We start from the raw sequence: 25306 nt of genomic DNA, 5'->3' as shown, positions 1-25306 counted from the left end.
AGACTAGGGAATCCCTGCTAGCCTAGTATTATCTAATTTGGAGAAGAAAAGAGTGAGAGGGCACTTGATAATATTATTTGAATACTGGAAGGGCAGTTATAAACAAGAGTGGTGACAGACTACTCTCTACGTCCACAATGGACAGGACAAGGAGCAATTATCTTAAATTGTGTCAAGGGAAATTTAGGTTGGATATTAGGAAGAACTTTATTACTATAAGGGTAGTTAAGCCTCGCGACAGGCTTCCTAGAAAGACCAGAATCTCCAACACTGGAGGTTTTTAAGAGCAGGTTAGACGAATATTTTTTTCTAGGATGTTTTAGGGATAATCCTGCCTGGAGCACCAGGGTGCTGGAGTGGATGACATCCTCCCTCCCTTCCACCCCCACTTTCTGTAATTCCAGGTTTCAGTGAACAAAATTGTCTGATCTCTATCACCATCTGGCTTTTAAAGCTCCTAACGTATTTGCGAAGACAGACATTTTATAGTAAATCCTAATCTACTATTCTCTATTTCTTGATGCGCTGTATCGCTGCGTACAAAAGGGAGCAGTATCAGCTGAAAGTCACAGTGACTTTTTCTAGAATATTTACACCCAAACCGGTCTCTTTACACCTGCCTCACTGCCCCGCTTTAAAGGCGGTGTAATGCTAGGATGAGGGAATCAGGTGAGTGATACAATACTCATTCCTGTCACCCAAAAAAGCAGCCTGCGAAGCAGGCGACAACTGGAAGGAATCGCGGCTTGCCCTCGCCTCAGGCGCGCTGCTCGTCTCCGTGCGCTGCCGCCGCGGGCCTCCAGCCAAACAGCGCGGAGCCGGCGCACCGCGCCGCCAACACCATGTGGGGGCCCCTCTCCAGGCGAGGCGGGAGCGCGTGAAGGCCGCAGGTGACGCCGCACTCCCTCCTCCCCGGCACCCGAGGGGCCCGGTGGGAGGGAAGGCCGTGGGGGCGCAGGCGCGGCCGGGGTGTCTCCGCCCCTCCGCGCGGCAGTCGGCAGGCGCCGCTCGGGGCCGGGTCGGGTCCTGGGGAACATGTCGCCGCCACCGCCGGGGCGCGGGGCGGCCGGCGGGGTGAGTGCGGCTGCGCCCCCTGCCCCGGGTCACGGCCGCGGCGCGGGGGCAGGAGAGGAGCGGGGCTCGGCCTCCCCGGCTTGCGGGTGGGGGTTGCGGCGCCCGGGCTCCGCAGGCAGCTGGGCGGAAACTCGCTGGCGCGTGTTGTTCCGGTAACGTTTGGGCTTGTCCGTCACAGGAACCCGCTACGGGTCGCATCCGCGGGCGGAGAAGCGCAGGGGGGCCGCTCCCTGGCTCCGGATGCCGGCTGGGTAAGTGCCCGCCTGTGCCTGCTGCTTCTCGGGCCGAGTCGGGCTCCGGCAGCGGGAGCGGGGCCTGCCGAGCTCGGCACGGGAGCACCCGGGACAGAGCAAGACCGCTGGTGCGTTGGAGAGACAAAGGAGGAGATAAGCCCGCACCTTTGCTTCTTCAAAGAGTGAGGGAAGAGAAGAGTGGTAACCAGGCAGGCTGTTTGAGGCCTGCTCCTTCTCCTCTAGAAATGGGACCTTTCAGAAAGTAATGGCAGTTGCAAAAAAACCCATTTTGCCTGCGCTGATTCAGCATTGGCCCGCACCGGTCCTACCTAGCCACAAGCGAAGGTGGTGCTCCACAGCGCGGTCACCAGCCTTCCTATGGCTGTGTAGTTTCCTCACTTAGCATAGCGCACAGTCATGGTTTTCCTTTGAAATTTGTTTTACTTTCTGAAATGCTCATAGGTCTTTTCTGCTGAGATTAAGTTTAGTGGGGACTCAGTGGCAGAATAAGCTTTTGGTGGTTTTTGGTAGGAAACCACTGTTGTATCCAGGAGCCCTGTGATCAGCTAATTCCTGCTGGGGGAGCCAGTTCGGGTTCCTGTTCTTCATTCATGGGTGCAAGCCAGCTGCCACACAGGACCCCATTGAATTCGAGGAGTCTGCTTCTGCAGAGCAGGTTTGGGGCCTTGCCTGGGAACATGCAAGATGAAAATGGCTAGAGTAATTTAGGTCTAGATTATGCCAATTGGCAGTATCTTTGGTTAAAATTAAACTTGTATTGATTTTTGGCTTAGTGAGTTGGTGTTTTAACTTCATTAAATGTTGATAAATGTATGTGGTCTCAGCACATGCTTACTGAGACATTTAAAAATTATTTTACATCAAATTAACAAAGGAAAAATTATAACAGGGAGCTATCCTTCTAGCTGTTTACATTTAAAACTTGCATTTGAGTTGTCTGTAGGAGTTGTATTTTTGCAGGCAGGTGGTGCTACTAATGCTATACTTATCCATTAGATAAATGATTAACTGGAGGGGGGAGAGTTAGAAAGTGCCTGTTTTGTATTCTTTATTGCATCTAATATTTCTGTGACTATTGTTTGGTGTTGCTAGGTAGTAAAATAATGGCTTCTTGCATTGTTTTGCAGAATTATTAACACTTTACATGATTTAAGCACTTGGAGACAGCTTTCCAATCGCCTAAAAAAAGGGGAAATGGAGGAAGATGTGACTTTAGAAACTGAAACTGAGAAAGAAAAAGTTGGATCAAATGCTGCTCCCAAGATCAACCGCCAGATTTCAGTTAGTGAGTTTTCCTGCCACTGCTGTTATGATATTCTGGTGAATCCCACTACCTTGAACTGTGGACATAGTTTCTGTAGACACTGCTTAGCCTTCTGGTGGTTGTCTTCTAAAAAGAATGAATGTCCAGAATGCAGAGAAAAATGGGAAGGATTCCCCAAGGTCAACATCCTCCTCAGGTGATTTTAATATATTTTTTCTGGATTTCCTAAAGTAAAGAGATGTGCATATATCCTTTTTGTTGAGTTACTTGTTGCAGCTTTTCAAAACTTCTCTGTCTGAGTTTTCTTATAGTCGTCTTAAAACTTTCAGTCCCTCATACTTGGTAATTGTTCTGAACTGTTCACATATTCATTTCCGAGTGGAGCTCTGAACTTTCTTCCCTTTTTAGATTGTTTAATTTCTTTGAGGGGGGGCTAACCTTAAAGTAATAGTTACCTTTTTAAAACATACCTACTGTATTCTCTTGCATACAACATGCCTCCAGATAAGACACACAGCTTGTTTTTTGGAAGGTAGAATATAGGGGGGGAAAGATATGTTCATGAGGCATGGCCAACTGTGTGGTGTAGAGCAAGTCCTTTGGGAAACAGAATATCTATGAAATGTGCATCCCAGGAGGACTAGGTCCCAGATCCTTGTAAGGACAGTAGCAGAACGGTTACAACTTTACTGTAAACAGTTCTTTATAGAAGTTCCTGTAAATAATCAAGTAAGGTCTCAACACCACAAGCTTCATCAAAATGCTATAAACTGCATAAAGCCCTGAGTCATCTCAGTTCCAGATTCAGGTACAACCTACAGTGCTCGGCCTTAGTGTGGCTGTAAGACCCTTTGCCTTTTCTATTTCAGCCATCTTGGCAGCATTTTAGCACGGTGCTTGCTTCTATCCCTCTATGCTTATATTCCAGCGAAGAAAAATCAAATTCCCTTTTTAAGATATGCATCTATTTTGGAGGGCTGATTTGGGGAAGAGAAGGGGACATTTGGTATGTGAGCAAATATGGTGATTGATCTTTTCAGAAATAATCTCGTCTTGGAACAATCAGTATTAAAAGTGGGTGGGCCTATACGAGGTGCTTCAACTGCGATGATAGACTAATTCTACTGTGCATTAGCATAGTGGGAAAAACCCGTGCTAACGTGCAGTAGATTTAGCCTACTGCACATTAACATCACAAAAAGGCCATCTGCAGTAGCGCCGATTACATCACATTAAGTTAGTATCTGTTGTTATAGGTACTAAACTTAATGTGTCGTAATTACAGCACATTAATGAACATGTAGGTGTGCCCAGCAGGTTCTTAAGATTCTTGGGGAGAAATTTTTGTCTTGAAATAGAACAGCTAAATATTCATGTGTATGTCAGTGTCTTGAATTGTATTTATGTTTTGGTACTTCGTTTTCAAAATTAAAATTGTCTGAGATGTATTACATTTATTTTTTTGATCGAAGTTTTGCTGCTGAGATTGGTCTATAACTGCTCAAAACCTGTTAGGAGTCTTCTAAAAAAGTATATCCCAACTGTCTAAATGCAGTAGTGTGTATTTGTTTAAAAATTTGTTTAAATTTTTTTGCTTTGTATTCCTGTATATCAGTGCTAGTTTGACTTTAACCATTATTTGTGAAATGCTTGTATTAGTGTTTAATCATTGCTTATTTCCAAAACTTGTTTCATTCCAAATTTACCCTCTTGAAGAAGTGAGGAAAACATGGTTTTAGAAAAGAGTTCAGTCAACTTAGCACAAAGTGGCTGATAAGTACTCATTTTTTTTCTAGGGATGCTATTGAAAAGCTGTTTCCTGATGTCACTAAACAGAGAAAAGAAGACATTCAGCAAAATAGTGAGATAGCTCGCAGTCTAACAGCCTTTCAGAAATATGGGAATGATCAGATTCCTACAGCAGCAAATGCAGGAAGAACTAATCCTCGAGGAGGGGGCTTTTTCTCAGGAGTTCTGACAGCTTTAACCTGTGTGGCAGTAAGTATCTCTTATTCTGTTTCCAAATATGGGAAAACAATAGTCTCAAATAAATTACGATTTTGGTTCAGCATTTGTTTGCTGGAACTCCTACACAACTTTTTGGGGACAAGTGGGCATTGGTACCGGCTGTTCTTGGTCAGCAAGCAGAGGTGATAAACCTTGGGTGAACTTGCAATAGGTGGTGTTTTGTTGCCTTTCATTGAAGAGGAAACTTAAGGCAGAACTCTTATTTTGTAGCTAATGTATACATTATACTTTTAAAAGATTTCTTGGCCATTTTGCAGGTGGTTTTATTAGTTTATCACTGGAGCAGCAGAGAATTTGAAGATGATCTTCTTGTCCACAAGCCTGTTGCTAAATGGACTACTGGGGAGGTGATTCTTTGGCTGGAACAGCTGGGTCCATGGGCTTCCCATTACAAGGAGAGATTTGTATTGGAGAGGGTGAATGGAAGGTGAGAAATACAGTCTTAGCTTTTAGCCATAACCACAGCAGTCTGTTCAGCAATTTAATTTCCACACTTCTAGGTCTGCATTGTGGCCTACAACACTAGGTTACAAGGAGGCAAAATCTTTTTTTTTACTTTAGATATTTACAGATGTGTACATTTTGGAGTGCTCCAAATTTTTCTTCAAATTTGGAGTGCTTCAGTGCCATGCAAAAGCATGGCTGTCCCCTGCATTCCCCAACCAAAGCACTTCAGATTCATTGTGATGGCAGGCAGTGGCAGTGCTGTTAAGCCAGTGTGTGCAAAAAGGGGTTGCTTGGGGCATCCAGCAGCCTACATTGTTCCAGCTGCGGCAGGGAGTGGAATGGACTGAAGAGTAGAGTGAGCATCCAGGAGCCTCCAAAGCCAGAGACTTATGGAAGGAATCCATCTCTCTGAGTCTCCTCTGGTCCCTGCTCTAAGACTTGTTTGCATCTTGCATTAAACAGTTGCAGTTAAACCATTTAACTGACAATCATGTATTTATATTGGCCACCTCTAGGTATCAAAAGGCAGGTTTTGTTCCTTTTTGTGATTTAAAATTGTTCATCAGATACAGGGATAAAATAAAGCAAAATCTTAATGTCAAGCTTCTCAGTGAATACAAGACAATGTAAAGTGTGTAAGATTTGCATGAGTGGTGTGGGTAAAAGCATTTGGTATTAATGCTATCATCTTTTGTAATTATATGCAGAGACTAGATATCAGGTTATTAATTGTTTAAAGTAGAAGTGATCTGTCAGTATTTACCTTTTCAAATTTTTTTTTTTTGTAGACTACTCCTTACACTAACAGATGAGGAGCTCACAAAGGCTCCTTATAATATCCAGAACAATAGCCATAGAAAAGCTATTCTAATGGAACTGGAACATGTCAAAACATTAGGAGTTAAACCACCACAGAACCTATGGGAATACAAGGTAGATTTTATAAAACAGAAGCCTTATTGTCTGGAGTAGATATTTTAATAAATCTTTAAGAAAAGTAAATGCATGCATAATTTTAAAGAAGTTCTAAATGTGCACACGAGGGCCAGTGTACATGAAAGGAATATATGAAATATTCTGCTCTGTGGTGTGAAGTAGTGTTCAGTAGTAAAGAGTACTGTTCTATGATGCATAACTAAAGTCTAGAAAATACAAAACTCAGAAGATTTCAAAGCGGGGTAGGATATAATTTGGGTAAAAACTGCTTAGTGTAACATTTTGTGTATAGGTCAGTGTTGTAAATGATGATCTCAGTTATAATTGTGTGAAGTCTTTATTTAAAAAATAAAAATGCTCACCGGAAAAGTCTAAGCCTCCTATAGGTTTGTTTCATTCATTACTAATCTTTTGTTTATATTTCAGGCAGTAAATCCAGGAAAATCATTGTTTTTGCTGTATGCACTGAAGAGCTCTCCAAGACTTAGTCTGTTGTATCTATACTTGTTTGATTACACTGAAACATTTCTACCTTTCATCCATACAATATGTCCTGTGCAAGAAGATGAACATGAAGATATCATCACAAAACTATTAGTAGGTGTTCAAAGTATTTAACTATTGTTTATCTGTAGTTTACATTGTAGGTTACATTAACAGTTCAAAGATTCATAGCATTCCTCTTTATTTTCTTACATTCTTTTTTTTTTCTTGAGATGTGGAGACCAGAACTGTACATAGTATTCAAGATGTGGGTACACCATGGATTTGTATGATGACATTCTCTGTTTTGTTTTCAAATCTCTTCTTAACGATGCTCAGCACTTTTTATTGGCTTTTTTGGTCACTGTTGCACATTGAGCCGATGCTACTTGTAGAAATACCTACAGGTGACTCCAATGTATCTTTTCTTGAGTTGTAACAGCTAGTTCAGGACCCAACATTGTGTATATATAGTTAAGGGTTTTTTTCCCCTCATGCCAAGATTGGCCAAAACTTCCAATAAGTGACTTTCTGTTTAATTGGTTACAACTTTGCCAAACTTAAGTCCTCCTGATTTGAAATTGTCTATACTTCTTATCCCTCAAGATGTTTTTTCAAAAGTGTAATCCCAATCTGCACTGAACAAGAGTTTTTCTTTATTATCCATTGTGTGATTATGTAGATTTCACTGCTTTTTAAACATTTGGTTGTAGATTCTTTAAAAGGAATTCTAAAACTTGTAATTATCCTCATTTAAAAATATCAATCTTAATCAGGATTAGTGAACTCCCTGCAATAAGGGCACTATGGTGATAGATGTACACGTTTAAACGTCACATATGTTGATTATACTCTTACACACATGCCTTTAGTTTTCCTATTGGAAAGCTCCTGGTTGTTTTTCTTAAGCTTAGAAAAATAACTTGCTTTGTCAAGTATAACTGAAAGTGAGAAAAAGATTTCCTTTATAGCTTCACCCCCCAAAAAATTATCTAAGGGGAAAGGAAAGCATGACTAACTCTAATCTAGAAGAAAAAAATATTTTAAAATTGTAGATTATTTGAAATCATGGCACTAATATAATGTATTTAAAATATTTTAACTAATACTTAACAAAAGTTTTTAAGAAGGGAAGCTACTGAGCCAGTGTTTGAAGTGCCATACCAGACTTGGACAGTAGTAGCTTTTTCATCTGGGGCAGAGTAATATCTTTATTTTAGTTGAAATTGTTTTCTCTTACAAATTTTCCTGATTTTTTTTTTTTTCTCTCAAAGAATAAAAACCAAGATGTTTGAGAGCTACAAATTCTAAAATCTTCAGAGATGTTGACAAGCAATAATTGGTACAATTCATAAATGCTTCCTTTGTCTAACAATCCATAGGTTTTAAAAAGCAAAATGTTTATTGGATAATAATTTTCTTTAGCATCAAGTATATTTTAAACTAATTCTGTGTTAACTAATTTGTAAAATTCTTATGCACTTCCACTTCTCCAAATGTTGCTGGACGCATCACAAGAAAATATTTGCCTAATAAATAGGAGTTTCATCATTCACCACTTTCTCAAAAATGTAAATGAAGACTCTAAATAGGTGCATTATATATGGAAATAGTGTCATATCTAGCAAAAACTCCTAAAATATTAGCAGTCAGAAATGCACTATTGCGTTTTTATTCTTTTTTGCTTATTTAACTTAAACAGTCCTAAAACAAGATTCAATCTTTACTTTTTATTGTATTTAAAGTGGAGAACAGAACCTTTACTTAAAATCGTAAATCTTTATCAAATAATTCTGGTGGGATATCTGCCCAATACCAAGGTATATGTCATAGAAAAAGGACAGTTTTTTTTCTCTGAACAACAGTATGCCTTTGGAATAGCCAGAGCCACTCCCAGTTAAGGTTATATTTTCATTGTCCCTTTTCATTTCTTGAAGCAGAAAAAGATCTCCAAATTGACTAGAATTTTTGAGCTGCTCAGGCAGGCTACCCTAAGATTGGGGCCTGGGGAAAAAAAAGGGTGGTTACATATGAAAATAATTCCTATGTCCCAATTCTGAGAACAGTCTTCTGCTAGTTCATGTCAGTCATATGATACTTTGTGCAGCCGTGTTGAAGGTACAGGTCTAGTTACTACCCTGCCTATTCCTGTCACCCTGCCCTTGTTCTCCAACTTTGTGCAGAAGAACTGTCATTGACTGGGTTATGCCACTGGTCTGCTTAGCCCACTATCTTACACAACCCCCTACAGTAGAAGTTCTCGACCTTTTGTAGATTCATGATATCCCTCTAAACTTTTTTTTAAATTTAGCAACATTCCCAATTGAGAACCACTTTTATGCTGCGTTAACTTACCTCCGTGTTTCTCAATTGGAGTGCTGATGTTACTGCAACCAGGTAGAACTGCCCTATGTACCTCTTACCAGTAGGAGCATGGTGGGATCAGACTGGGAGAGCCAGCAGCAAGAGTAGGTGTACCTGACTGCTTTAGTTTTATCTGGCTGCGCACTGAGGTGCACAGGGAAGTTCCACCTGGCTGCAGCAGCCCAGAGCAGCATGCTGCAGCACCCCAGTTGAGAACCACTGCCGTACTACCTTAGCTTGGTGTATGGTTCAGTTCAGAAGGAATGTTTGGTGAACTTGCTCCTGAACTATATAGCAAGCCTGTACTAAAACATGCCAGTGGCAGTTTGGATTTTTTTTTAAATCCAGAGGCTTAAACATCTACATTTTGATGTTAATGGGGGGAACTGAATACCACCTTTGCAGGATGCTATTTCTAAAGGTGCTGACCCATGAGCAAACCTGTGGTCAAACTTCAGGTCCCTGGTCCAAAGAATTTATGGGCTCAATCTTTGTTGGTAATCCACTTCCCTCCCTCTCCCCAACCCCCAACACATAACTTCAGCCTAAAAATGGTTAAAAAAGAAATGAGGTAGATGTCAGTAGTAGTAATTTTTTCTAGCAATGCAGTATTTTTCTCACATACAGGACAAATGCTTTCCTCCAAAATCAGCCACTCAAAAGCAGGATGTGTTTTTTAAGCAGGGAGTTTGCTTGGAAAGAAGCCTGGAAACACTGCATACTTTGCAGCTGCCAAGATGGTGGAACCTGGTGTTAGCCCTCTCACATAACCATACCTATCGGCTGAGCAGTGTAGCTTGTGCCCAAAGCAGCAGATGAGCTGCCAGTAGTATTTTCATGAGGCTTGTAATGTGGAAACAACGCTTTATTTACGCAATTTACATAAAGAACTACTTAAAGTAAAAAACTAACAGTCTTGTTACTGGCCTTGGATGGATCTGGGGCTTGACCTTGTGTGCAGTAGGGTAAGTCCTCCTGGGAGCATAGTGTCCAGGAAGTATGGCCTTCCAGGAGACTGTCTGGGTGAGGCAGCTCACATCAAGATTTTTCCTGGTGCCACACTTCCTGGACACTGTATGTTCCTTGGGGTACTTCGTCCTATGTCACACAGCGAGCTATGACTGTAAAAAAATTAAAATAAAAAATTCCCTACACTTTACCATCCAAAAACAAGGTATGTTTTATTTGGGGGATATGTCATATGTGAGAAAATAACAGTAACCTCATCATTTAACAAGTAATTAATGGAGAGAAGTGCTTTCTAAAAAAAAACAAAAACAATTTGTAGTTATAAAGCAATGAAAAGTGAACTAAACCAGTACTTTAACTGCTTGGTATGAAACTAATTTGTAGCTTTATTTTAATTTAGGACCGTACAGATCCTACTTGGAAACAGTGGAGAGAATTCATTGTTAAGTACTTACTTTTGCCATACCAATTAATAGCTGAATTTGCCTGGGATTGGCTTGAGGTGCACTACTGGACATCGAGATTTATAATAGTCAATGCCATGCTGCTCTCTGTTCTGGAATTATTTTCATTTTGGAAGCTCTGGTCAAGAAGGAAACTGAAGTAAGTCTCAAGTGTGTGACTGGAATAAGTATGTGCCTGGGATAAGTAACTTGACAGTTGCTTACTGAAAATAAATATGTTGAAATAACTCCACTAAAGTTCCCAAGTATAAAAGAATCTGAATCTGCCTATACTTTAGTACCTGCAGTAGTACTAACTACATACTAAAGGTAGTTAGTAATGTAACCAGTATTTTTCCTAAAAGCACTTAAATTCTAATCAGTAAAATACCTAATTCTGAGTACCACATAGTTAGCTAATTCCTGTTAAGTTTTTTAGCTGTTTAATACTCAAAGTGTTCCAGGTCAGGAGCTGCACTTTCTGGGAATCTGATTTAAATTACTGGACAGTTTGTAAGAGTGCTAGGTGACTTATCACATTTAATTAAATAAACAGTGACGATATGCTATATGTTGCACTGATAGCTATTAAAAACAGAAGAAAAAGTCCTCTAGAAGTCAACGACTTCCACTCTAAGATGCTTCTCTTGGTCTCTTTCTCAGGACAATTCCTCATAGAATGTGGAGCCACTTCTGGAAAGTGTCTACCCAGGGACTTTTTGTTGCCATCTTTTGGCCCTTTATTCCACAGTTTGTCTGCAACTGTTTGTTTTACTGGGCTTTGTACTTTAATCCAATTATAAATATTGATCTTGTGGTAAAAGAAATAAGACGTCTGGAAACATAAGTGCAATGATCTATGTTAAAACTTTCTTCAGAAGTCAATATCTGAGCCATTTTGATGTCTGAAGTCTGACTTTTGAAAGAAAAATATTGCTTCTTTTCCTTAATGCAATGCGGAAAGTGCTGATTTTTGTTCATTAAAAAAATTGCCTTAAGGTAAGTCACTTTCATGCAGGGGGTACCATAACTATAAAGGTAGACTTTGTCTTATGTCGCTTTGCCATAATTGAGAAGGACGTTATTCTTCTATGGGCTGGTTTAAAATAGCTAAAGACATGTTTTTGGTTAGGGGACTCAATTGTTTTCTACTCCAGTATCTGAGAAATCTATTTGTCATGTTCTTCGATAGGACCTTTACCCTCTACTCTCTAAGTTAGTGAGCTGTACTATTTATAACTTAACGTTCCCTTGGAGGTAGAGGGAACAGTGAGCTGAAGTTTATGTATGACAGAGCGAGCTACTGATTTCATTAATGAGTCCAATATTGAAGTATATCAGGCTTAGACTCGGTTTCACATACTAAGATGCTATAGTCAAATGCACAAATCTGTCATAGTGTTTATTCAATTATTTCTTCTGTTTCAGCCATAGACAACAGAAAGGGTTTTCTTTGCATTCCAAATCTTTTAATTAAGCTATAGTATTCAGGCATGCTAAATTTCATCAAGAGCTGACTTAATTTCTGAAATAACTTTGGAGAGAAAGCACTATCAAATAAACTAAATTCAGGTACTACCATTAAAATATTAATTTGGTAAAGTGACCTAACACTGTAAACTCTTCCTAGTGTGATCTGCTGATGTACTAAGAACTCTTTCTGTAAATACTGAATTAAAAGTGATTTTTGTATAAACAAGAGATTTATCATTTGATGTTTGAGTGAAACAAAAGTAACTTTCATCTTAAAATGCTATGAATTGCATCTTGGTGACTTTTTTCCATTTGTATCATATGAACACTTTTTAAAAATTAGATAAAAAATAAAGATGTTTTCTAAAGCTTAGTCCTCTTTCCTTTTGCCCAAACCCTACGTTGCAGGGCACTGGGGTGTGCCTGCTCTTTTAAGGCAGGGGTTGTCAGTGTGGGTACACGTACCTCTGGGGGTATTTTGAAAGGCTGCTATCCCACGCGGCTGCCTTGCAGGGCCTCATAGGCACCGTGCTGCCGCTGCTCTGCTACTTGCTATACTCCCCCAGGGGTACACTTACTAAAGAAGGGGACACCCAGGGGTACACTTATTTAAAAAGGTTGAAAACCCGTGCTTTAAGAGAGCAAGCAGCCTGAGAGGCCACTTGCAGGTGACATAGGGAGCTAATTAGAGACTCACCTGATAGGAAAAGGGCTCATGCCTGAGCTATATAAGCCACAACTGCCAGGAAGAGACTGCCTAACCAGAGCAGGTATTGGAAGTGAGGAGCTTTTGGCAGCAGAGCAGCAGGGCTCCCAAAGGGACTTGAACTTTGGTAAATAACCCTGCCAGTGCAAGTGGGAACAGGCAAGTCACCTGGGCAGAGGAAGTCTGAGTTTTACAGGCTAGTGGACTTTGTTTTAAGCTAAACCCAGAGTGAGTTTGGGGTGTCTGCCAGAGAGTGGAGATGCTTTGGCGTTTTTTTATTTAAGGGATTGGGGGGGGGGGGACGGGGACGGATGTTATCCTTGACCACTGCTCTGGCAGGCTCAGGGGTGACTTAGAGAACCAGTAACACAGGAACCCACAGTTGGGAGAGTGCAGCCCAGTGGGGGATGCAGAAACCTAGGCCAAGGCTGAGACCCGGATTAGAGTCCTAAAGGCCCAATGGGGATAGGTCGGACTCCAAGAGCCCAGAGAAGGGGCTGCATGGAGGACCAGGGGTCTGAGACCCAGAGAAGGGGATGCATGTGGGACAGGTTCAGGTCCCGTAGCCTCTCCTTGCAGGCCCTGCCCTACTGCCCCCGATCATGCGAATGGCCCTCCTCTGGACCCTCTCTATGCTGCCCACATCCCTCTTGAAGTGCAGCACCCAGAACTGGACAAAGTACTCTAACTGCAGCCTGACCAATGTTGCACAGAGGGGGAGGATCACTTCCTTGGACCTGCTCGTGATGCATCTATGGATGCATGACAAAGTGCGGTTAGCCTTCCTGACCACATCCCCACATTGGTGGCCCATGTTCATCTTGGAATCAATAGTGACTCCAAGATCTTTCTCTGCCTCTGTGCTGATGAGAAGGGAGTTCCCTAGCCTGTAGGCATGCTGCTGGTTCTTCCTCCCCAGGTGCAGCACCTTGCACTTGTCCGTATTGAAACCCATCCTATTCTCATCTGCCCACCTCTGTAACCTGTCGAGATCTAGTCGTAGCCTGTCCCTCTCTTCTAGCATGCTCACTTTTCCCCACATCTCAGTGTCATCTGCGAACTTGAACAAGGAGCTTTTCACCCCCTTGTCCAAGTCACCAGTGAAGATATTGAACAGTGCAGGCCCGAGGACCGAGCCCTGGGAAACCCCACTACCCACATCCTTCCAGGTCGAAAATGACTGGTCCACCACCACTCTGGGTGCGGCCCTCCAGCCAATTGGCGACCCATCTGACTTTGTAGGCGTCGGCACCACAGACGCCTAATTTTTTAATGAGGATGGGGTGAGAGAGAGTGTCGAAGGCCTTCCTAAAGTCCAGGAAGACTATGTCCACTGTGACACCTGTGTCCAAGGCTTTTGTGACCTGTTCATAGAAGGCCACCAGGTTGGCCTGACAGGACCTGCCTCTAATAAACCCATGTTGATTGCCCCTAAGCATAAACTCCCCTACTGGCCCCTCGCAGATGTGCTCCTGAATCATTTTCTCAAAGAGCTTCCCCAGGATCAAGGTAAGACTAACGGACCTATAGCTTCCTGGGTCCTCTTTCCACAAAGCAGCAAGGCCTGCCCAGCCCTGCCCCCGCAAGCAAAAACCCCTGCGTAGCCAAGGCTTCTGGTCTGGGGCCATGGGGCTGTTCCTGCTTCCCTGTGTCAAAGGGAAATGCAGCCCTTAACAGCTTGCCAAAACTCAGTAAGCGACCCTCCGCCCAAATAACTGCCCTTCCCTTTACTAGATCCCAATGTCTTATCTTGGGAATGTGAGCATGATAAAGCAATACAGCTGACAAAACTGCTTGTGGTGAACAAAGTAATAAAACTGGCACTTGGAGCAGAGGAACCATCAGGTTAACCTGCTGCTTCTTGAAGTGGTATAATTTTAGTGTATTAGAAACATCTGGTAAAATTATATTCAATAGTTGTCAAAAGTTGCTACTCTGCTATTATAACTTGAACCACTAGACTTGTTTTTAGTCTATGCTTTATAATAATTAGATACAGGCATTAGTATGATTGAGAAAAAGAATGACCACCACTAGCCAAAGGAAAGTTTGTTGTTCAAAAACATATACAGTTGTATTCAATATTAGTAAGGTAACAGTACACTAATCTTTACATTTAGGTTGTCTCTCACCACATTTGAAGTCTGGCCAGAAAATATATTTTGAATTATAAGGGGCTTTAGCAAAACACTTAGCAGCCTCACTGTCACATTCACATATCATTTCTTGACATTCGTCCTCTGAGTCTGGAAGAGAATGAAAACAATTTTAATGAGGTGAAATAATTGCAGGGCATCAAAAGTTCAGAAAATTGTTCTGAGTTGTATCAGTTTTTAACAAGGAAATGATTTCTTTCCTCTTCTCATCTTTAAGAGTTAAAGTGAAATATTTACTATACTTAATCTAAATCAATGTTCTCCCCAATCTGATAGGCTGTCCTGAACACCAGCTGATAAGGATAACCTGACAGATGAGTTATTTTGGAAGGAATGATGACAATGACATAAGATAGTTTAGCACAAAATATCATCAATGCAGAGGCGCCAAGAACCTTTTAGTAGTAACTTTAAACAGATAAGGACAGAGGGGGAATAGCTTTAACAAATATTAAATAATTCTGATTGTATAGAGAAGTGTGCATGATGGCTGCATACAATAGTAATGATATTAATAAGATATGATGATGAAGTGATGTAAAACTGAAAAAAAAAGATTTTATTTCTCTTCCTGCCCAAATACTTTGTCTAAATATATTGAGAAAATCTTTTTATCCTGAAGTTTACCACATGTGGTATTAGACTAGTGTTTCTTTCATTTCTAAACTTACTACTTTGCCCTATTAGTCACATCTGAATAACAAAGTTTTATTTCCCATATTTCATATTTTTTCTGGCTCTCCATCAACTTTTTTAGCTGAGGGAAAACTGAGACTCTTCAGAGAAAGAAATTTGAACAGTATAAATTGGTTCCATTCTTCCTCTTGGAGGTATGTTAAGGCCTAGGATCAGAAGCTCTAATACTCTGTGCATTTGAAGAATTTGTATAAGGAACATTTTTGTTAAACAACTGTTCTTCTTTATATGTATATTTTAACCTATGAATCCTACTGGCTTCCAGCTCCAAGTTCTGTAAAACACTGCGCACTAGGTCTGTGCAAGTAAACAGCTATTTGATCTGGCTTCAGATCTGGATGCTTTGGATGTCAGGGATCTGATCTGGAGCTCCAGACCGGGTTCCCGCTTCGATCTGGCTGAAGCAGCTCTGGAGCTTCGGAGCCGCCTTGGAGATCCGGCCGTATGGTATAATGGGGAATCAATGAACTATCTATAACTTTGTTATTTTTGATCTGATTTAGATGAAACTTGCAGGGGTGGTAGCCTCTGCTGAGAGCATGAAGCCTGCAAAGTTTCAAGATTGGTGCAGGGGTTCGGGGAGAACTGCACCCCAAATTCTTGGAAGCAAAACTCATGTCATGTCTATGTGTTACACCACAGGGGGGTGGAAACTGCAGGGGGGGTAACCCCTGATGAGGCCACAAAGTCTGCCAAGTTTCAAGAAGATCAGTGCAGGGGTTTGTGGGGAACTGCACCTCAAGCTGCTGACAGGCAAAACTCGTGACATAGATGACCCTGTGTGTGTTAAGGCGCAGTGGGCTGAAAACTGCAGGGTTGGTGGCCCCTGCTGAGGCCATGAAGCCTGCCAGCTGTCAAGGAACTAGGTGCAGGGGGAGTCTGGCTTCTGGGGCCCTGCACCTCTGGCTGCTGACAGGCAAAACTCGTGACATGGGTGACACTGTGTGTGTTAAAGCACAGCGACGTGAAAGCTGCAAGCCTGCTAGCCCCTGCTGAGGCCACGAAGCCTGCCAGCTGTCAAGGAGATACGTGCAGGGGGGTTCTGGGGCCCTACGCCCCCAGCTGCTGACAGACAAAACTCGTGACATGGGTGCTTGTGCAACTGACTGTGTCTGTCTTGGGGCAGTTGATTGTCTGTATGGATTCTTTCCTCTCTTCAGTCTATGGTTTTGTAGGTGTTAATCCATGCTCGTTATGTAGTAGCTAGGTACTGTGTATTGAGCTGGTCCCTGACTGAATCATGATTAATTGGTAACTGGTAACACAGTAGCTTAGCAGCCAGGCCTGCAGTAGTGTGTCATCGTGTGTCCTCCCCTCCCCCCATGTCCCAAGACAGACACAGTTGCACAAGCACCCATGTCATGAGTTTTGTCTGTCAGCAGCTAGGGGTGCACGGCCCCAGAACCCAGAAGCCCCTGCACCGATCTCCTTGACAGCTGGCAGGCTTCATGGCTGCAGCAGGGGCTAGCAGGCCTGCAGCTTTCACCCTGCTGCGCCTTAACACGCACAGGGTCACCCATGTCACGAGTTTTGCTTGTCCGCAGCTTGAGGTGCAGTTTCCCTCAAACCCCTGCACTTATCTCCTTGAAACTTAGCAGGCTTTGTGGCCTCAGCGTGGCTGTAGAGCAGTGGGGGCCAACCTTTTCAGCAGGCATGCCACAAATTAGCCCAGCACACTCTACGTGGCACTCCGATTCCCTTCCCCTTCCTGTGTTCTGTGTTCTGCTTTTGTTCTGCTGTTCTGTGTTCTGCTTTCTTCCCTGTGTTCCCTGCCCAATTTGCTATTTTGCTTTGCTTTCTGCCCTATCTGCCATCGTGCTGTCTGTCCTTTCTCTGAGCTGCCACATGCCATGCAGACAGAGGCCATCAAAGCCACTTTGTGGCACTCACGCTATAGGTTGGCCACCCTTGCTCTGGAATATAACAAAGAGTGGCGGGGAGGGGATGGGGTGTGGTTGTGTGGGGGGGGAGATGATTAATTGCTTCATCGAAAGAGCATTTGATATACATCAATACTAAACTAGCATTTGCTTCATATGCTCATAATTAGCACTGGGGAGGGAATTATCCCCAACTGTCATAGAGGGGTTTTCTGACAAAACTATATACATACAATTTATTTTGGCAAAAATTCTTCAGTTTTTCATTCGGAAAAAGTGGCATAAATTATACTGTCAAAACTGCTGCTGCTGCCACGATATAAGCTGCCCTTGCTTTAGGGCTTTGGTAGTAGATCAGCAGAAAATCTTTATATGGGGTCCCTCACTTCAAAGCTATGCTTAGCTTGAATCTCTGAAGGAAAAACTTCAGGATAAATAGTAACAGATTTTGAGAGAATTACAGGTATAAATAAGTAGCAAATGAAGATGGCAGGTGGCTAAATAGTGATTTTAACATTGAATGCTCACTGTTAATGGCAGTAGATCTAAATAAGAAACAAGTACTCACCACACACAGCAGACTTATCATTGCATTCCCAGTCATAGCGTCCTGTCTTAGGTTGGCAGCCTGCTTGCTCTGCTTTACTATAGCAGCAATCATGCTTAAAGCAACACCTGAGAGCAACAAAAAATGGACTTGTCAAATGTTGTTGCACAAGGTAAATGCAGTCATGTTACCTGTAGTACTTAAAGTAGGACCTAATGTTCTGATGCGAAAAATCCTTTGATTTTATAAATTGCTGACAGTTGTCTTTTACACTCCCTACAGTTAAAAAATGCTTGATTGTTCCATAGCAGCTTTTATTTAAAAATCTTGAAGCACTACAGTCTAACCTGCCCATCACCCTTGTGATATAGATGATTATTCCTATATACTTTGAAAGTAGAGAAGTAAGTTACAGAAATATTAGGGGTGCCTAAACACATGCTGTGGTGGGGAGGTGTTCCTGGAGAGCCGCTCTAATTAAATCGCCTCACCATCATGTATATTAAGCCCTTGCGGGTTTAAAATGGCCATGGGACACTTATTTAAACCTCATTCAATGAGGTTTAGATAAAGCACCCCAGCAGCCATTTTTAAATGCATGGGAACTTAGTGAACCCATGCTGGAGCATTCTAATTAGAACAGGAGCAGACAATTACTTCAGGCGGAGGGCTGCTTACTGAGATGGCAAGCCATCAAGCGCCACATGACAGGCAGCCAGGAGCAGATAAATATTAATTTTCTAAATTTTTTAGGGGCCCCACGGGCCAGACAGAACGGCCTGGCAGGCCACATCTGGCCTGTGGGCCACATTTTGCCCACCCCTGAATTAGAACAAACCAGCAAGTTTATAGGCAACCTAGGTTACTTGTCCATAGTTTCACAGGTAGAGATAGGTGGGCAAAAAACATAGTCTAGAAAGTCACTGTTCTTAGACCACATTATTTCCCAGGGCTAGAGAATCTACTGTTTCCACATTTATATAAATTTTATGAAATATAAATATGTCTGTACCTATGCACTGATACAGGCTGGGGAATGACTGGCTAAGCTGTGACTCTGGAGAAAAAGACCTGGGGTTACAGTAGACAATAAACTGAATATGAGCCAACAGTGTGCTCTTGCTGCCAAGAGGGATAATGGCATCCTGGGCTGCATTGGTAGGAGTGTCGCCAGCAGATTGAGGGAAGTGATTCTTCCCCTCTATTCAGCACTGGCAGGGCCACATCTGGAGTATTGTGTTCAGTTTTGGGCCCCCATTACAGAAAGGATGTGAATGAGTTGGAGAGAGTCCTGCAGAAGGCAGCAAAAATGGTTAGTGGGCTAGGGCACATGACTTCTGAGGACAGGCTGAGGGAACTGGGCTTATTTAGTCTGGACAAGAGAAGACCAAGGAGGGATTCAATAGCAGCCTTCAACTACATGAAGGGTGGTTCCAAAGAGGATGAAGCTAGACCAGAGATCTATTTTGGGTGGAGGGCCGCTTACCGAGTTTTGGCAAGCTGTTGAGGGCCGCATGGGTAGTCCCGCCCCTTGACAGGTGCCCCACCCCCTGTTCACCATCCTGGGACCAGAAGTCCCTAACCTCTGACCTTTGCCACTTGAAGTCCCTCCCCTTGCCCCTGGAAGTACTCCTTTGGAGAAGAGAGTTTACCATCTTAGGGGAAAAACACCAAATTACATACTAAAAATCAAACACTCATAATAATATATTTTAATTTAATTTAAAAATATATTTTTGTCCTGATTTGTGGGCATTTGTGGTGTATATGCAGAAGTGATTGCATATGGGGGTTTGTGGGGTTTTGTGGATGTGTGTGGTTATGGAAGCCATGTAGTGCAGAGTGGGCAGGCCGGAAAGTGGGGAAAGCAGCGTAGGGGAGTGGAAATGAGCAGGAGTGTGGGTCTGTACCAATGTCCTAGTGCCAGTGCTGGCAGGGCCCAGAGTGGGGAGGTAGGAGCCTGGGGTGTGGGCTGGCAGGGGTCTGTGGAGCCAGGCTGGGCTACACCAGCAGGGAGAGGGGGGAGCTGGCCCGGCTCCATAGAGCCCTGCCAGCCAGGACCCCATGCTCCTGCCTCCCCGCTCTGGGCCCCGCTGGCACTGGCCCTGGGACACCGGCATGGGCCCCGCACTCCCGCCCAGCTGCCACTAGCTTCCATGCGGCTGCTCACTCCCAGTGCCCCTGCCCTAGCCCCATGGTACAGGAGGGCAGCAGCACGCAGCCCCAACCCAGTGCTCGTTGACGAGGAACAAGCTGGTGCTCAGAATGGGAAAAAAGCGCTCCCCCCTCCCCATGGCTGGCGCCCCGTGCTGCAGCTGCTCGGAGCCCACGGGGACTTTCCTGCCTGTCCACTGCCTCACTGGGGCAGTGGTGGTAATGCAGAGCAGACATAGGCAGCAGGCACATGGGAGCCAGCAGCAGACAGGAGGTGTCCCGGGGCCAGCATCAGCGGAGCTCAGAGCAGGGCAGTAGGAGTGCAGGATCCCGGCTGGCAGGGCTCTATGGAGCTGGGCGAGCTCCCCCTCTCCCTGCTGGTGCTGCCCAGCCTGGTTCCACAGACCCTTGCCAACCCACACCCCGCGCTCCTACTGCCCCACTCTGGGCCCCACTGGTGCTGGCCCCGGGACACCGGCATGGGCCCCACACTCCCACTCCTTGCTGTCCCCACTGCTGCTTTCCCACCCACCTGCTGGCTCCCAGCTGCATGGCCGGAATGTGGGGCTCAGCAGGGGCCGGCCCAGCCCCAAGAACTGGGGTGATCCCTACAGTTCTCCTCTGCCTCCCCACCTCCTTACCTGAATTTCCTGCGCTGACGCAGCCATGAACAGTCCCATGGTCCCAGACCAGCAGGGGCTAGCAGGGCCTAGCAGGGGCTTCTACCAGGGGGCTCGAGGCCGGGCTGGCCCTGCTGTTGCAGGTGCCTGCCGGGGCATCCCCTGGGTCCTACTGCCCCTGGCTCCTGTCACCTTTGACAGGAGCCAGGGACAGATGAATATTAATTTTCTAAATTTTTTAGGGGCCCCATGGGTCAGATAGAATGGCCTGGCAGGCCATATCCAGTCCGCAGGCCATATTTTGCCCACCTCTGAGCTAAACTGTTCTTAGCTGTGGCAGATGACAGAACCAAGGAGCAATGGTCTCAAGTTGCAGCAAGGGAAGTTTAGGTCAGATAGTAGAAACAAACTTTCTCACAAGGAAAGCACTTAAACAGGTACCCAGAGAGTTTGTGGAATTGCCATGCTTGGAGGTTTTTAAGACTCAAGGAGACAAAGCTTTGGCTGGGATGATCTAGTTGGGGATGATCCTGCTTTGAGCAGTGGGGTTGGATTAGGTGACCTCCTGAGGTCTCTTCCAACCCTGATTTTCTATGATTCTATTTAGAAATAAGCCTTTTGTATTGGGTAATCTAAAATAGGCATTCTTCAATGTTTACATCCTACCTTTGCTTTTTATAAAAGCAACAGAGGGCTTATCTCCATTTGAAAGTTTAATTTGGGTTGATATACAGGTTTTAGATTTTAAGCACAATAACCATTCCTGCACACTTTGTATAGATAGTCTTATTTCAGATTAAGAATCAGCTTTATCATCTTTCAGGACATTGTATATCTGCACCCTAATACAGTTTTAATTATAAGATTCAAATGTAAAGAACTAGCACTAAAAGAACAAGAATTATTTTTTCCTTTGTTTAAAGGTCATGCAATTTCTAATTCCTATCCAAATTATGGATCAGAGTAAAGATGGTTCCTTCTGTCCTGTTTTTTATGAGTTACTTAGCCACAGAACCCATACCGCAAATAACTACCCATATCTTAAAAGCAGGAAGCTGGCTTGCTACCATGGGATCTTTATAGAATCTGAAAAAAAATGCTCAGAAGAAAGAATTTCCAAACAGTGGGTACTCTATCATTACCTTAGCTTATGACCAAAAGTAAAAATCTTACTCTTCTATGTTCCCAGTTTAGTGATTAAAGTAGCAGTTGTATTTTACAAAATGTCATATTTCACATTCAAAGTTCTGAAATATCTAGCCAAATGATTAGAAAGCTTTGTGTACAATCATAGGAGTGGAATTTCTATGTAAGAGTTTAAAATGCAACTTACTGAAAAATTTCTTTAAATACAATTTGGAAAACTTCTGTTTTTCCTTGGATTAGAGCAGGGGTGGGCAATTATTTCGGGTGGAGGGCCATCTTGGCAAGCTGTTGAGGGCCGCATTTTCCTCTCCAGGACACGGAAACAGGAACAGCCCCATGGTCCCAGGCCAGAAGCGTCTGCTAGGCAGGGGTTTCTGGTTGGGGGAGCAGGGCTGGGCAGGCCTTGCTGCTGGGTCCTACCACCAGTTTCCTCTAGGCCCTACTGCCCCTGGGTCCTGTCATCTTTGACAGGCAGCTAGAAGCAAATAAATATTACTTTTCTAAATTTTTTAGGGGCCCCGCAGGCCAGATAGAATGGCCTGGTGGGCTGGATCTGGCCCCCGGGCCATATTTTGCCCACCCCTGGGTTAGTGTGTCTGTTAAACTACCAACAGCTCCATCCTGAGGTACAACATAAAATGGGGAAAATGCTATTAGGTTTCTAATAGCAGTGATAATCTCTGAAATTGATATTTTATAAGGATCCAAAATTTTTCCTTAACTGGGCAATACATTGCCTCTCTGATACTTAATATTGTTTAAATACACCAAATGGAATCTTACAGTAAATCATAATGCGGGATGGCTGATGTCTGGGGACTGAGATTCTAAACTACATGTATAACTGTTAATTTAAGCTTGCAAAACTTCCATTCCTGAATCCTCTATTTGGATGCTGGATATAATTGAAAACATTCACCTTTTGCCTGAAAGTTTTTGTGCTGATTTTTGTCTCTGTCTACAGTTTCCGGCTGTTTAGAAGATGATGACTGAGAGAATTAGTTTTCCTTTGTGAGAATATTGGTATGTTTCCTGGGATAACTCAAATGTAGTAGAACATTTAAAATTTCCTCAACAAATCTAGGATATGACCAAATGATGACAGAATTGAAGTTGTGAGTCTGTCCTATAAAGTTAGTGCATATCACTGAAGTCTTTAACTGAAAGCCAAGGAAGACTTGTGTAAAATCATATAGATCCACTGCAACAGATTGGTATCATTCCAAAACTTTGCCTTGCACACGGAGCTTCATTAACATGAGGTGGGAATATTTAAAACATGCTCATTTTTTACTCTGTCTTCAACTTTTCTTTTTGTCCATCTAATGATAAACCCAGCACTTAATCCTATAAGCTTGTTCTCTTACCAGTCTACTGCATCTCTAGGCCAGCCACGTCCTCCTAGACCACAATAACATCCATACCGTATATAGGAAATAGCACTGCGTCCTGTGCTGCATTTAACAACTCCAGCCAATTCAAAAATTCCTCTTCGATTCCTAGACTGAATTTTTCCCAAAGAACCATAAGCTGCAAGAAAAAAGAAGACACGTGCGTGTAATCATTCAGAGTATGTTTTCCTTGCTTCTTTCAAGCTCCAGTTATTTAAAAATGTTTATCAAAGTTTACGGCTTTTTTACTTTATAGGAGGCAATACAAATGGAAAGGAAGGGAATAATCTTTTTCACAAATTTCTTGGTAGGTAAAGTCTCTACTGAAATTCTTGTTCAGGTTGAACTTTCAGCTCTGCCGTAGACTTCCTGTGTAATGTTAGATAAATGAGCCATGTCCACCTAAACTCCAGTTAACAATGCTGAAATTGTGAGGTTCAGATTTCTTAGGGTGATATGTGTGTGTGTTTGTTTAATTATTATTTTTATTGAATCAATTGCATAGCAGAGATAGGCAAGCTTTTGAATGCAAGACATTCTTCATGAGCTTTCTAATTTTCAGTGAAATCTGTAGGAGTCTAGGTACCTTAAATTACCCACCTTTGACAATCCAGTAGATGGATATCTACACCTTGGGAAAAATCAGGCTTTATCCTTTAAGGATATACATGCAATTATAGGTATTCATATGTTTTGTGCCACATCTGACCCTGTGTTGTGACCTGCTTTTCCCTGCTCCATGTCGGCTGGTTGGGGGTTTGTTTTTAAATATGTAACAAACTAGACTACAATGTATTTGTTGGTACTTACATGGTGCTGGGATGCATTCCAGGTTTCCCTGCACCATGTGGTGGAGAACCCTTCTAGAACTTACTGTATTTTCTTGCATATAATCTGAACCTTCCTCCACCCACCAAAAACCTGGCTGGGGAAAACTGTGGTATGCATTATATGCAAAGAAGAGAGATCCCCACAGGTACAGAAATTTGGGGTTGGGGCAGACCTGGTGGCAATAATTGCTGTAGTTCTGGGAGCCACAGCTGTTATTGCTGCCATTCCTCCCCCTCCTACCAAATTTCTGGACCCATGGGGAGCCCCACTCCAGCTGTGCGCCAAATTGGGATGACAAGCAGAGTTGGTCTGCAGCCAGATTCGAAGTACTGGGTCCAACCCAGCAGACGGCATCACATGGTCTTGGACCCAGTGAGTAGCCTCCAACCCCAGAAACCCCACACCTCTGTTAGTTACCCATGCTCCATGGTAAGGTTTTTGTTTCCCCCCTTCTTTTGGCATTCCAAAAATAGGGTGTGTGCTATGGTATGTTATGTGAGAAAATAAGTAGTCTGTGGACTTAACAGCCATAAGGGTGGAAGTTTCAGTCTGAAATCACATGAAGCCTTGAAAGGGAGAAATTACAGCAGGGGTGGGCAAAATGCGGCCCAGGGGCCAGATGTGGTCCACCAGGCCCTTAAAAAATTTAGAAAATTAAAATTTATCTGCCTGGGGCTGCCCGTCATGCAACCCTTGATGGCTTGCCAAAACTCAGTAAGCAGCCCTCTGCCCAAAATAAATGCCTGCCCCTGAATTACAGCTATTTGCTGTGTGAAAGCAGTGGCCCTGGCCAGACCGTATGTTGATCAGGTAGTCATCTCCTGGAGCTCATTGTTCATGCAGAGCTCGGTCAGGAATGCATCCACCCCACTCCTTGATCTACTGCTAGTAGTAACTGTATGTTATCCAGAAAGCACTACTACTTATTCTGTGTGGTTTGGTGCATCTAGCTGCCTTGCCAGTGCTTCCTACACTTGTGTATGACACCAGGGTCTGAGAGGATTAGGCAGTTACATACTTGAAAAAGCTGGAAATGTTTCCCCCAAAATATGGTTATTGATGGAGTGCTTGTGATGAGATGGATATAAAGGGTCCTCTAAAATACTCCTGTAATGGCAAATGAAGCCATATCTTAAACAATGTAACACGAGACAGAACATTAATTCTTAGCATTTACAGAGTTGTGGTGGACAATTTGGAAGGCTGATGGCCAGATGATAGTCCCTTCAAAATAGCATGAATGTTAGCATTGTGAATGCTGTGGACAGCAACCTTTCCAAGCTGTGAGCCAGAACAACCGGGTTTCCAGCCCCAGTGCAGCTCCTCACTTGCTAGAAGCTGTACCCCCATCACAGTTAGAGTGGGGAGAGGGTGAGATAGAAGTGGTAGTGATATGCATTCAGCTCCCAGCAGTCTGGCTCTGGTGCAGCTCTCCAGCTCTGGG

The 25306-nt window shown here is 43.3% G+C and overlaps 2 protein-coding genes across 7 annotated transcripts; one reads left to right on the top strand and one right to left on the bottom strand.

The window, feature by feature from the left end:
• Positions 1-641: 641 nt before the first annotated feature.
• BFAR (bifunctional apoptosis regulator) lies at positions 642-12103 on the top strand. Of its 6 annotated transcripts, none has more exons than XM_059716539.1 (9): positions 642-669; positions 1253-1325; positions 2456-2788; positions 4389-4590; positions 4878-5047; positions 5856-6000; positions 6430-6600; positions 10220-10422; positions 10926-12103. In XM_059716539.1, the coding sequence occupies exons 1-9, from the start codon at positions 657-659 to the stop codon at positions 11107-11109; spliced, it is 1494 nt and encodes a 497-aa protein (XP_059572522.1). In that variant the 5' UTR covers positions 642-656; the 3' UTR covers positions 11110-12103. The 6 variants fall into 6 exon arrangements, with proteins under 6 accessions (XP_059572522.1, XP_059572523.1, XP_019350340.1 ...); XM_059716540.1 differs by lacking the exon at positions 642-669 and adding an exon at positions 681-890; XM_019494795.2 differs by lacking the exon at positions 642-669 and adding an exon at positions 966-1074.
• Positions 12104-14375: 2272 nt separating this feature from the next.
• Positions 14376-23772, bottom strand: PLA2G10 (phospholipase A2 group X). Its single transcript, XM_059716734.1, has 4 exons — positions 23754-23772; positions 23008-23170; positions 17742-17848; positions 14376-14687 (listed from the first exon to the last, which is right to left on the bottom strand). Exons 1-4 carry the CDS (start codon positions 23770-23772, stop codon positions 14545-14547), a joined length of 432 nt encoding a protein of 143 aa, XP_059572717.1. The 3' UTR covers positions 14376-14544.
• Between the last annotated feature and the right edge of the window lie 1534 nt (positions 23773-25306).

Source organism: Alligator mississippiensis, chromosome 13 (assembly GCF_030867095.1).
Source record: "Alligator mississippiensis isolate rAllMis1 chromosome 13, rAllMis1, whole genome shotgun sequence".
In the NCBI taxonomy this organism is placed as follows: domain Eukaryota; kingdom Metazoa; phylum Chordata; order Crocodylia; family Alligatoridae; genus Alligator; species Alligator mississippiensis.
This window is presented reverse-complemented; position numbering and strand designations above follow the sequence as displayed.

Bases quoted from the DNA above. Each gene is read 5' to 3' on its own strand.
- BFAR (XM_059716539.1), top strand. The intron at 5,048-5,855 runs GTGAGAAATACA...TTTTTTTTGTAG, and splicing joins TTGGAGAGGGTGAATGGAAG to ACTACTCCTTACACTAACAG. The intron at 10,423-10,925 runs GTAAGTCTCAAG...TCTCTTTCTCAG, and splicing joins TGGTCAAGAAGGAAACTGAA to GACAATTCCTCATAGAATGT.
- PLA2G10 (XM_059716734.1), bottom strand. The intron at 17,849-23,007 runs GTAAGAGAACAA...TGTTGCTCTCAG, and splicing joins CCTAGAGATGCAGTAGACTG to GTGTTGCTTTAAGCATGATT. The intron at 14,688-17,741 runs GTGAGTACTTGT...ATTCTCTTCCAG, and splicing joins TGATAAGTCTGCTGTGTGTG to ACTCAGAGGACGAATGTCAA.